The sequence below is a fragment of the Nannobrachium achirus genome (assembly GCF_963921795.1).
Source record: "Nannobrachium achirus genome assembly, chromosome: 5".
Taxonomy (NCBI): Eukaryota; Metazoa; Chordata; class Actinopteri; order Myctophiformes; family Myctophidae; genus Nannobrachium; species Nannobrachium achirus.
The window spans coordinates 35,639,840-35,652,961 of record NC_137814.1 but is presented as its reverse complement, the minus strand read 5'-3'; the positions used below and the strand labels follow the sequence as shown (position 1 = coordinate 35,652,961).

Here is a 13,122-nt window from a genome sequence, read left to right as displayed (position 1 = left end):
CAAAATGATATGTATTTGTCCACAGACCCCCATCTCAAAATATTTCGTTTCAGGGACCACCCAGAAGCAAAATCTGAGTTACAGACGTTCGCTTTAAAAAATACATGTATTGAAAGATTTGCACACATTTTCATGACTTTTTCAAAAATAGCAGATCTACAAGCTCGCAGCGCGGCACTCGGTGCCGCGCTGTGAGCTTGTATATCTGCTATTTTATAATAGTTAAAGCATCCACTAATTTTAGGCCTAAATGGGTTAAAGAAGTGACTAAGGGCTCCCTGCGTATACATTTATTACCCTCAGAGACCGTCTGATTGGCCTGAAACACTTAGGAGACCAAAAAACACATTGCAGTATAAAGACACATAAAAGCACAAACACGCACATACAGTCACAGCATCCATTATTCACAGTGTGGCAGTGGGGGCATCTTAGTGCATGGAGATTGCCCACTGGTTCCGTTTACACTGGTTGGTGTTCTCCTGTTTTCTCTCGCCCGATGCAATTGAATTGGGCTAGGGCTGTCACAATTATTACATAATCGTCTAATCGCAATTATTTGACATAATCGCGATTATTTTTCATAATAGTCAATCGTTTCCATGTTGAAAAAAGTTCAGATATTCTTTTTAAGTAAAAAAAAAAATATGGAAATAGCTGATCTACAAGCTCACAACGCGTCACATCGCGACGCATTGTGAGCTTGTAGATCGGCTATTTCCACTATCAATGTTATTTTGTAAGTATAAAGTTGTCAAATATGTCAGTAATTTCTTTGTATATTTAGGTTATGTGTCATATCTACCATGTGCAACTTCAAAGCCTAAAAGCCAAACAGAAATGTAATTGTCAATGACAAAAACACAATTAAATCGTTAATCGTAATTATTTGAGTGACAATTAATCGTCATGTAAAATTTCATAATCGTGACAGCCCTAAATTGGGCGCATATTCACACAGATAGATGAGCAACGTGAGCTGTAGCAACGAAAACGATGTCAGACAGCTACCCTTTAACGGTATCAGAGGATTTAGGTTAGGGCTCGGCAATATATCAATATTGTGATATGACATATGTCACTAAATGTCGTCTTGGATTGTGGATATCGTAATATCGTGATAGCCTATGGCAGTGGTTCTCAACCTGTGGGTCGGGACCCCCAGGGGGGTCCCCAAATTATTTTGGGGGGTCCCCAGATGATTTGATTAATTTGAAACACCGTTTTCTCACTCAACAGTAAAAAAGAAACATGCAGTATAAGTGTATAGATATCTGCACATTTATAAAGTGACAATTAAAGGACTTTTAATACCTTTGTAACATGTAACAGTGTCCAAATTGTCAAATAGGCCTATTAGAGGCAGAATTTGTGAAAATAGCCGATCTACATGCTCACAACGCCTCGCGTTGCGAGGCGTTGTGAGCATGTAGATCTGCTATTTTCACAATAGAACCGTGTTATACAAAATGTAATTCCTCCTCTTAGTGCTCGTCAGGGTGGGGTGGGGGGTCCCCAGTTAAAATATGATTATTTTGGGGGTCGCGGCCTGAAAAGGTCTAGAACCACTGGCCTATGGTGTAAGTGTTGTCCTTTCCTGGTTTTAAACACGTAAAAGGTCCTATTTTATACTTTTAAAAAGTGTCAAAAAAAATGTGTCTCCTCAGGCCATGTCCCTTGACTATTTTATTTTTAGTCTAAAGTACAGCAGTGTGAAGATGTTTAACTTTGTGCGTGGAGGTTTGCCAAGCTGGCCTTTTGGAAGACCAGGAGGCTGTGTTTATTTAACTCTGTAAGTGCAAAAATGAGGTTCATTTTCATACTTTCAGCGTTAACCACTTACATACTTCATTGCCCGGTGTCTCCCAGGGGCCTATACTTGGCCCCCTGCTTTTTTCCATCTACACCAAATATTTTCACGGAACACAACACGTCGCATCACGTCACCCTTGTGAGATTGTAGATCAGCTATTTTCGCTATGAAAATTACAATATCAATATAATAAGTATTTGGAGAAACATATTGTCATATTTGATGTTGTCTGTCTTGCCCCAAACCTGTATTACGGTATTATTTTCTGTACCATCAGAAATACAGGAATACGTAGGCCAAATATGTATTCCTGTATCTCTGATGGTATCGAAAATAATAAGCCATCATGTCAAGATGTTATATATTCTTATATTATATTATCTTATAAGATATAGATATTATGTTCATCTTGACGTAACTTCTTTCAAAAGAAAAAAAAACACGATATTAACCACATGATTTAATCTCCGTTCAACCCATTGATGCGTGGTAACTATCCACAATGGTAACACCGCAGACCCACCATGGGTCCTGCAGCAAGGTATACTGAATTTATGGAAGAAGGGCACTCATTTCATATTCATTATTCTACGGACCATAAGTATTTAAGCTCAGCAAGAGTTATCTAAGTAGGCTAATTGCATATTAGACACAGCATTGTAGGCTAGACAATGTCATATGCGGCAATGACTTCTATCACCAGCAGCTCTGCTTCCTTATACAATCATATACTGTGAAGGTATGAAAACATACAGTATATACCTACTAGATATACCAAACCTAACATCAGCCAGTCTAAAACCGGAATCCCCCAGGGATCTATACTAGGCCCCTGCTTTTTTTCCCTCTGAACCAAATCTCTCCGCAAAATATACAGTTGCCGATCTGCAAGGTTACAAGTTAACACATCGGGTTGAGACATGTCGTGTATGGATCTGCTATTTTCACTGAATGTTCTGTCCAGAATAGAGACACTAGGCTTCATATGGTTAACTCTGTCAGATTCTAAAGGTCCTTAACACACCAGGAACGTTCATTTTGTGCAATTAATTCACATTAATTTAAATGGCTGTATGTGTCATAAGTACATCCACACAGAACGTGGTTATTACGTGCTGATGATAAAGCAACATCATTATTTTTTCGAAACAAGGTCGATTTTTCACTGCGGAAAAAAACCCCATCAACCTTTATGAATGAGGCATCACCAAATTAATAGTTTGATGTGAAATAAGATGCATTTTCAGATTGTCTATTCGTCACACTCCCAGTGTGTATGCCATTTTATTTAGTTCATGTACTAGGCTTTCCCATCTAATTCTTTCTGATTCAAAACCCAGGCTGTAAACAAATTAAATAGCTTGTTTTTCGCTGTAACATTGTTCTCCCTAATGGTATTAGGTCTTATTGTCCATCTATCCTCATGTGTAGAAGCCTTTTCTCCTACGTGAGCTTTCACTGCAGTCTCCTGGTGTGTTAAGCATCAGATAAAAGCTTTATGTTATTGGTGTAAGCGTAGGCAAGGACAAACAGAATTTCTGGACCTTTGATCATCCAATCGTGGGTTTATTTCATTATTATTTCATTTTTCAAGAAGGAAAACAGCACCAGGGGATGCCGTTATTACATGATTCATGTAATTCTGCTTGAACTGTGATACTTTGATTGAGGACCTTTTTAACCACATGTATTGTCTTTCGTTTGCAAATCGGCTTCATTCTATTTCATGAGTGTTCCTCAACCTTTGACACACTCAGTAGTACTGCTTACAACAGGCACTGTTCAGCATATGTCAGACAGTATGCCCTTCCTGTCAGATTGCCCGTCAAAAGAGAATGTATTGCCTCTTGAGTGAAATGGTGGCTAATTGGGCAGCCTTCTCTCGGTTGAAAGCTGTCAGACTCAGAGGACACGAGACTCTCACACTCCTGGTGAAATTGCCCATCATCACAATCAAAGGAAAATGACTGAGTGCAGAGATCTCAAACATGCATAAAGGCCCTGTACGTACAGGTCTCGAGCCGTGTAAAACAGTTTTCTTTTTTATTGCATTGATATGTTTACATTCTTCAGTGGGGATTTTAGTTGCAATCAATATTAAGTAACCCACTAAAGGACGACGTCACCACTTTTCAACCTATCTTCATATAATTGGTCCTCACTAATGTTCACGATAAAGTAGCACCATTCTTTCTACTCGGTCCGTGTCTCTTAGGAGGGCTCTGGGGAGTTCAGAAAACCGTCTGCCAGTAGCATCATCGTTTGGAAGATTCTTTTTAACAAGATTTAAAAATATATATATTTAAATGTGTATTACCGTGAGAACTATGGCTTCCATTTATAGCCTACAGTTTCTATTAACTTGGATTTCCCATTGATGATGTCACAGTTTTTTCCCTCTTATGAGACCGAGTAGAAATAAATAGTTATTTTATCGTCAACATTAGTGAGGACCAATTATAGTTAAGTTAGGTTGAAAAGTGGTGAAATCGTCCTTTAAGACCTGGAACACATTATCACACATTATTACGTTAACCATTATTTTATGCTTTAACTATTAAAAAATAGCAGATATACAAGCTCACAGCTTGTAGATCTGCTCAAGCGCAAGTCTTTGAATATTTTTGACCCGATTCTATAAATGCCTTCTAAATCCTTTTAAGGTTTTTGAAAAACTCATGTTAGTGGTTCTCAAACTTTTTCATGTCAAGGACCCCCAAAATTACATGTATTTGGCCGCGGACCCCCATCTCGAAATATGTTGTTCCAGGGACCCCCCAGAAGCAAATATTTTAGCTTTTAAAAAGATATATTCAAAGATTTGCTAAATAATTCAATAGTTTTTCAAAAATACATAGTCCATGAACTATATTGGCTCAAGTCCGCACATGGAGGGCATTATTCTCCGGAAGGGATATGGTTTTATACATTTTATGCAGCTGACATGCAGTATGTGCATAACATAGAAATACAATGATACAACAATACACAATAACTTAAAATAATGTATGCCTAAAATTACTACTAACATGTTCCACCGCATTTATCAAATGTTTGCAGCGAGGAAGGCGCTTCATTCTAACAGTGCCCATGTGTATGCTGAGCTTTAAGTGTGTCCAATGCCTCTTAATTGACAGTAATTAGCTTCAATTAAAGATTATTGTTGAACACACACACACACACACACACACACACACACACACACACACACACACACACACACACACACACACACACACACACACACACACACAGATGATCCCTGTCACATCCTTGTGGGTGTTACAATAAGCAGCACCGAGAGCACACATACTACATGCTAATTAAGCTCTGAATTACATACATACATACACTGGTGATAAAAATGTGATACATACGGTACATACATAAATACATAATACATACATACATACATACTGTAGTGTGTACATACTGTACATACACATAATATACAACATACTGTACACACATATATACCGTACATACATATATACTGTACGTACATACATACATACATACATACACACACACACACACACACACACACACACACACACACACACACACACACACACACACACACACACACACACACACACACACACACACACACACACACACACACACTCACACACACACATTTTTCACAAAATGTAATGTATTTAAGTACATGTGAAAAATGTGAATTGTATAAGGTTTGGTTTGGCAGTTAAGTGTGTGTCAAGTAGTGCTCAATTGTTTTATTTCGTTTTTTTGCTGAATTGTATTTCTTAACATTAATCGTATTTGATTTCAATTCATTACTTTTTTTATCCTCATGAATCTCAAAATCTCTAATAATGCAGAAAAGCCCAAAATATAATAAGACAGACAGACAGACAGACAGACAGACAGACAGACAGACAGTGCGAGACAAAAAGAGAGAGAAACAGACAGACAGAACAATAGACAGAGAGAGAGAGAGAGAGAGAAAGAGAAACAGACAGAACAATAGACAGAGAGACAGAGATAGAGAGAGATATTGAATGTGGGTCTTTTGTTGAGACTGTAGCAAAACTACAGTTCACAATGCATCACATCCACAACATGCTTGAGGGGCTATATTAACAGAATTTGAAGTTGAAGTTCATTTCAATAAGCATTTATTGAATCTAATAAAAATCCTTCTGGGAAAAAAAAAAAAAAAAAAAAAAATATATATATAATATAAAAATATATATATATATACAAAAACTAATTACATTTAACAATGTGTTGTATTTTATTTAAGTAATAATGTAAAAATTGTGTTATTAGAGCTGGAGCGCTAATTGGGCCAATAGTTTTTATTTCATTTAGGCTTAATTACCGTATCAGTTGCTATTTCTTATTTAATTTAGGTATAATTACCGTTCGTATCAATTGCTATTTAAAAAAGAATTAGCTGCTTTTTGTTGTATTGTTATTTTTGGCTTTATCTTTTTATATACTCATGGCACTTTTTTTTAAATAATTATTAAAATGTTGTTGCATTTTGTCTTTTAACCACTTGAGCCCCAGCATCTCTATTTTGGGGTAACATTGTGTCACAATGCGACGAGTTGTGAAGTATTTTTGGCAAAGAAATTAGTTGTAGGAGGAAAATCACGTCTGAAGTACAGTAGCAACTCAGGTTTGTTTTATTAAGATAGGGTTTAACTGGTTAAATGCATAATATCCCATTTCAAGCACTAATATTAAATAGTTAGAGTGCTTTAACCTGTTCCAATCCACCTTTTTCTCCCTAAATTCTATTTGAGGGCATACTGTGCGCTCCAGATACACAGTTTGTTCATAACTAGGCATTGAGATGCAACCAAAATGACCCATATACAGTAGCTCACAGATGGGTTTGAGAGGTATAGTCAAGTGTCAGCACTATGACACATTTTCAAGGTCGATAGCTATTCCGACATCTTAGATCAGTAGTTGTTCTCAAACTTTGTCATGTCAAGGACCCCCAAATTAAAGTGCATTCAGTTGGAGACCCCCATCTGAAAATACTTTGTGCCAGCGATCCCCATACAAGATCGGTGTTCTTAACACTTTCGAGATGTTTTGAAAACAGCAGACACATAACGTGTTGTGGTGTGGCGCGTTGTGAGCTTGTGGGCTACTGTCAAAAAATTCAATGTACTTTTGTATATCGTCGTTGTCGGGTGGAAACCTTGTATGTCCAAAAGCGTTTGTTTTGTATTTATCATTTGAAAAATGAACAAAACTAGTGAAAACGTTTAAAAAAAAAAGTTAAAAAATCATATGGAAGTAGGCCAGAAGAATGGTATCTTATATTCAGAATAGATTGTCTCTCCATACCGCTGTATAAGCTTGTTTTATATTTACAAATGTGAATGTGCCTAAACTTCCAATAAAAATATTAATGAAAAATAAATAAAAAATAAATAGTGAAAACAACTGATCTACAAGCACACCGCGAGGCGTTGTGTGCTTGTAGATCGGCTGTTTTCACTAGTTTTGTGCGACGGCCTTGTATGATGAAGCAAGGCTTTACTTAGCGAAAAAACCTACAAATTTGAAACTTGGAGATACGAGGTTTCTGCCCGACAGTGACGATATAGTGGTGCTATATACAGGACCTCTTGGAACCCCCTCAAGGACCCCTGTGGTCTTAGAGAACAGGGAGACTGATTTGCCCTTATCAGCTGGTATTTACCATGTAGGCTAGGCAGACGTAATACAGCAGACGACGAGTCTAGATCAGCACAATCAAACGGTTTACAGCATAACGGTGCTGCTTTTGAGACGGCTTCAAAGTGTTGGAAGCAAAGCTCGAAAATCGAAATCTAGCATCAGCCATGTAGTTGTCAGTTCTGAAAATCATGATAACAATAAGCTCATGGCTGAGAGATTATCTCTTCACATCATATGCTGAAAACAATTACAGAGCTCACGTGACCTGTCATATTTGCAGCCATACTGCCTAGGAACATGAACGATTGACTGGGGGACAGACATGCAATAAAGGGAATAAGTGTGGGCTAATTACCCAGGACTCCTGCCAGAGGAGAAGGTCAGTGTGCGACACATCACACAACCCACACTGGAGGCAGAGTGTTATTAGAAGCTTTTTACCAGCTTGTGGGCCACTGCGCTAGTCGTGACTTTTTCATGACTTTATCCTGAATATCCTCATTGGCTGTCCTTTAAGCCAATGTGGAGTCCGCAATGCCTTCCCTTAATCTGAACGAGCGCAAGAGCTCCGGTCACGCGAGTGACTGAGTCAGTCAGCGCAACACGTTTACCCGAACGTCCTCTCAGGCTATGGGATCATAACTGCCAGCGCTACTTAAAAAGGGGAATGTGCATAAATTGGTTCAATAATCTAAACATGTTTTATTTGATCGATGAGTGGCCCCAACAACACAGAGAGCACCCCTCCCCAATCCGACGACGTAGTCAGCGGTCTGTCTAATACAATAGCCTAGATCATTAGAAACTGTGTGCCTCTGAAACAGTGTTCAAAGGAGTAAATATATGATTTAATACTGCTGTTTTTATTAGAAGCCTAGTAGTTGTTTTTGTTAATGTTTACAGCTAGATATTGGATTGATTGTGCATGACTAAATCCACTAGTAAGCTTTAGATGTGGTAGGCTACCTTATTTTCAGTCTTGAGTTTTATATCTATCAAACATATAATTATACAAATGTCTGTCTGTCTGAGTGTCTAAGTGTCTGTCTGAGTGTCTGTCACAACGTTTCTCTTCGGTGGCTGGACCAATTGATCTGAATCCACATCACCATTAGCATATGAACAGACCTGACATAACTGCAAAGCCCGTTTGTCACTTTAACAAATCGTATACTGTATATTAGCATTTTTATGGTGTATTTATTCTGCATCTAGCATGAGGCATATCTATTCTGCATCTAGCATGAGGCAACATTTGTAACCAAAATATTTGCTTCTGGGCCGGGGGTCCCCAGAAGAAAAAAAAATCAGATTGAGATGGGGTCTGCGCCTGCAGCCAAACACATCTTTTTGGGGGTCCTCGACATGACACTGTTGGAACCACTGATATATAACATATGTTTTTCAGAAAACTGTTTTGGATTTACAAGACCTTTGTTGACTCAAGAATGCTTTGTCTGCTGGGAGGAATGTGTGTGTGTGTGTGTGTGTGTGTGTGTGTGTGTGTGTGTGTGTGTGTGTGTGTGTGTGTGTGTGTGTGTGTGTGTGTGTGTGTGTGTGTGTGTGTGTGTGTGTGTGTGTGTGTGTGTGTGCGTGCTTGCGTGTGCTTGCGTGTGTGTGTGTGTGTGCGTGTGTGTGTGCGTGTGTGTGTGTGTGTGTGTGCGTGCGTGCGTGCGTGTGTGTGTGTGTAATCTTAGTTTTTAAACTTTTTATTAGTAAGATGCAAGAGCTTGGCTCAAGCTGGTGTAATATGACTGTCATTCTTGTTTTTCTTTAACATGTATTGTTAATATGAGTGACGTGATGTCAAAGATCTCCAAATTAATATGCAAGTTGGCTAAAAATATGTGTGCCAGGGACCCCCCCATACAAGATTTGTGAAATTGTGCTTGTGAGCTTGTATTTTCCGACAGTATAGCATAATGTTGGACGTAGCGCCTGGAAGGAACAAAGTGAACTGATTTTGATGATATATTCACTACAGTTTCTGCATATCCCCTGGAACCCCCCCACCCCCCGCCCCCCCAAGGACCCCTGGACAAGGGGTCCCCAGACCCCACTTTGAGAACAGCTGGTGTATGCTTTAACAGTTAGCCTTTAGTGTTTTTGTTGATTTGCTGTGAGTATCTGACCAGACACCCAAGAGATCGGGGGTGTGCAGTGAGCGAGGATATTACAATTGAAAAAGAAAAAAAACTAAAACAAAGACTCCTATGATTAAATGATTAGCTCCAGACGCTAAATGCAGGCTTTGTCACCATTCAGTCTCAGGAAATGGAGATATGTGTCTGATGATGGGGTGTCAGATAGCATGATATTGCATTTTCCCTCGAGGCACCCAGGGGTCCTGAAGACACAGCACCACGGGTTCTTTTCACAAAGGCAGGCCTCAGTTGTGTGGGAAGCTGCTTTTATCTTGACAAAGTGATCGGGTGACTGTGGTGGTTTTAACGTATGATCAGTCATGCAGGAGACATCCTCACACGCACTGTCTTTGACATACACATGCACATGCGCGTGCAGCCGTGCACCCACAAGCATTTTTTTTGTGGCTATTATACTGTATTTCAGTGGTTCTCAACCTGTGGTTCGGGACCGCTAGGGGGGTCCCCAAATTATTTTGGTGGGTCGCCAGATGATTAACTTAATGTGCAACACTGTTTTCTCAATCAACAGTAAACAAACCAACACAAAGTTTAAGTGTTTAGCGAATTTCTAAAGTGACAATTTAAGGACTTTTTAATACCTCTGAAATGACAAATTAAAAATTGGCCAAATTGTCAAATATTAGAGTCAGAAATAGTGAAAATAGCAGATCTACATGCTCACAACGCCTCACGTTGCGAGGCGTTGTGAGCATGTAGATCTGCTATTTTCACAATAGAACCGTGATATACAAAATGTAATGTCTCAACTCTTAGTGCTCATCAGGGTTGGGGTTTCCCCAGTTTAAATATGATTATTTCAGGGGTCGCAGCCTGAAAAGGTTGAAAACCACTGCTGTATTATATTGATAGATTCCTATTCCTGTTTTCTCTTTCCTAGCCGTCTTCAGGCCCTCTACAGCAGTGAGAGCTGTAGAGACACACAGTGATTGGCGACATACATGTGTAGGAACACTCCTTTGGCAGAGCATAGACGCCTGCGCATGCGCCTGTTCACACACACAGACCCCGCTCTATAGGGTAGCCGTGCATTGAATACAGTGGAATCGCATTATTGCTGATGTATGGCTTTTGCCCGAGGCGCTGCAGTTCTGTTTTCCTCATGGCCGCTTTATCAAAGTGAGAGAGATGAAACAGGCAGGAGAGAAAGAAAAAAGTAAAGGACGGCAGGCTTTGTCTTCCCTGTTGACATTTAATCAGCCCAAGGTAGAGACTCTCTGGATAAGAAATCACTCCCATGCAAAAGGACATCCCAGCACCTGTCCCTCCCTTATTTGCGGGCTTAAGTAAAGTAAAAATAGCTGAGATAGTGTGGCGTTTGCAGGTTTTGCCTCGATTTTGTGCTGTGCGGGAGCAGAATGGAGGTGGAGTTATGGTTGAGCGCTGCACTAAGCTTTTTATTTCCAAGAATAATGGGCAGCACTAACTCAGAGATATGCCTGCAAACGGTGGCGCGCCAAACAATTAAAATACCCACACTGACAGACATGGTGGGGGTTCTCCTAGACTCCAGCTCTAACCTGCTCCTCATCTCCTCCTCTCCTCCTCTCCTCCTCTCCTCCTCTCCGCCCCCACACTCTCACCCCACTGCAGTGCCAACTGAAGACTTCTCTGTGTCTTCTGTAACCGAGACCACCGCTGTGATCGCCACCACCGGCTCGTCGGTGAAGGGGCAGGCTAACGCTACTGCAGCGGCGGCTGACCCCAGGGATGGGAGAGACCCGTTCGAGGACACCCGTGGTTCCGGCACGGCGGGACCCACTGTCCCAGATATGCCCCCTACGCCTAGGCGCTTCTGTGAGCCTACCAGGAGGAGGACCATCGACTGGCCTCAGACACACACTGGATCCACTGTGGATAGACCCTGTCCTAAAGGGACCAGAGGTAGGCCTCACGTTGATGTGTTGTGTGTGTGTGTGTGTGTGTGTGTGTGTGTGTGTGTGTGTGTGTGTGTGTGTGTGTGTGTGTGTGTGTGTGTGTGTGTGTGTGTGTGTGTGTGTGTGTGTGTGTGTGTGTGTGTGTGTGTGTGTGTGTGTGTGTGTGTGTGTGTGTGTGTGCGTGCGTGCGTGCGTGCGTGCGTGCGTGCGTGCGTGCGTGCGTGCGTGCGTGCGTGCGTGCGTGCGTGCGTGCGTGCGTGCGTGCGTGCGCGCGCGCGCGCGCGCGTGCGTGTGCGTGCGTGTGTGTTTACTTACTTAAGTAAAAGTATCAATACTGCAATGTAGAAATACTCTGTTTCAAGTAAAAGTCAATTTGCTTGAGTAAAAGTATTGGTACTTACAAGCTCACAACGCCAGCGCGAGGCGCTGTGAGCTTGTAGATCGGCTATTTTTGACAGAGAGGTTTGTTGTAGAGGGGAAAAAGAGCAGACTAAGTACAGAGTGAAAGGTCAAGTTAATTAGGTAATGACGGTTCAATGTGGTTAAATATCTGAAAACACAAATTGACATGAATCCAAAATACACTGATGATTGTGCTGTCAAACGATGAAACTATTTGGAATCTATGAAAAGGTTCCTTGGCCTGAAAACGTTGAAGACCCCTGATGTAGAGTAATAGGGAAAATACAAAAAATGAGGAGGTAAGGTGTAAATCAGAGTAAAGCAGGCTCTTGGGCCTGTTAGGGCCTGGGATTGATGACATCAGAAATCTCCATATATGGGCATAAAAGGGATTTGTTTCTGGGAATGACCATATATGGACTTTTTATGTTATTTATCCTTTATTAATAATAATATGTATCCATCTAACCATTAAAGGAGCAAACTCACACTCTAACGCTCTAACTCACTCACTCACTCACGCTCTAACGCTCACGCTTATCTACGTTTATCTATTCACTCGCTTCAGCAACTGATCCCAAAGTTCACATGGTATTGGCCATTAGCATAATACCAACAGTGACGGAGCCCGAATTTCAAGTTAATTAGGTCAAGTTAATTAGGTAATGACGGTTCAATGTGGTTAAATATCTGAAAACACAAATTGACATGAATCCAAAATACACTGATGATTGTGCTGTCAAACGATGAAACTATTTGGAATCTATGAAAAGGTTCCTTGGCCTGAAAACGTTGAAGACCCCTGATGTAGAGTAATAGGGAAAATACAAAAAATACAACGATGGTCTTTTCACCAGCAGCGTGCCACATCGCCATGTTATAGACATGCATCTAGCACATGTTTACATTGTAAACAATTAAAAACCAACACACTGTGTGCATGGCCCCCGGGCATGGAGACAGAAAGAAGCATTCTCAACTGCATGTCTGGCACTTCGATTTTTCTTTGATGCAGCGACCGCGGAAACGGTTCAAGTTTAAGTAAACCTTTGTAGAACATTGGTGGTCAAATATTTATTAATGTTTTTCGTTTTCCCTTCAACCGAGGGAGTCGGACCGCTGTTCTGAATAATTCCAAATGAATTCAACCCCTGGTCCTAATTAATATACAGTATGCTGTGAAGCTAGATGTATT

The 13,122-nt window shown here is 40.5% G+C and overlaps 1 protein-coding gene across 2 annotated transcripts in view; it reads left to right on the top strand.

Moving 5' to 3' along the window:
- LOC308286249 (adhesion G protein-coupled receptor L2-like) overlaps nt 1–13,122 on the top strand; it is a 106,777-nt gene that overhangs the window by 53,712 nt on the left and 39,943 nt on the right. For both annotated transcript variants that reach the window (XM_080727225.1, XM_080727224.1), the window contains exon 6: nt 11,242–11,532. In XM_080727225.1, the coding sequence (XP_080583351.1) occupies nt 11,242–11,532 (291 nt within the window). The remainder of the gene's footprint in view (nt 1–11,241; nt 11,533–13,122) is intronic.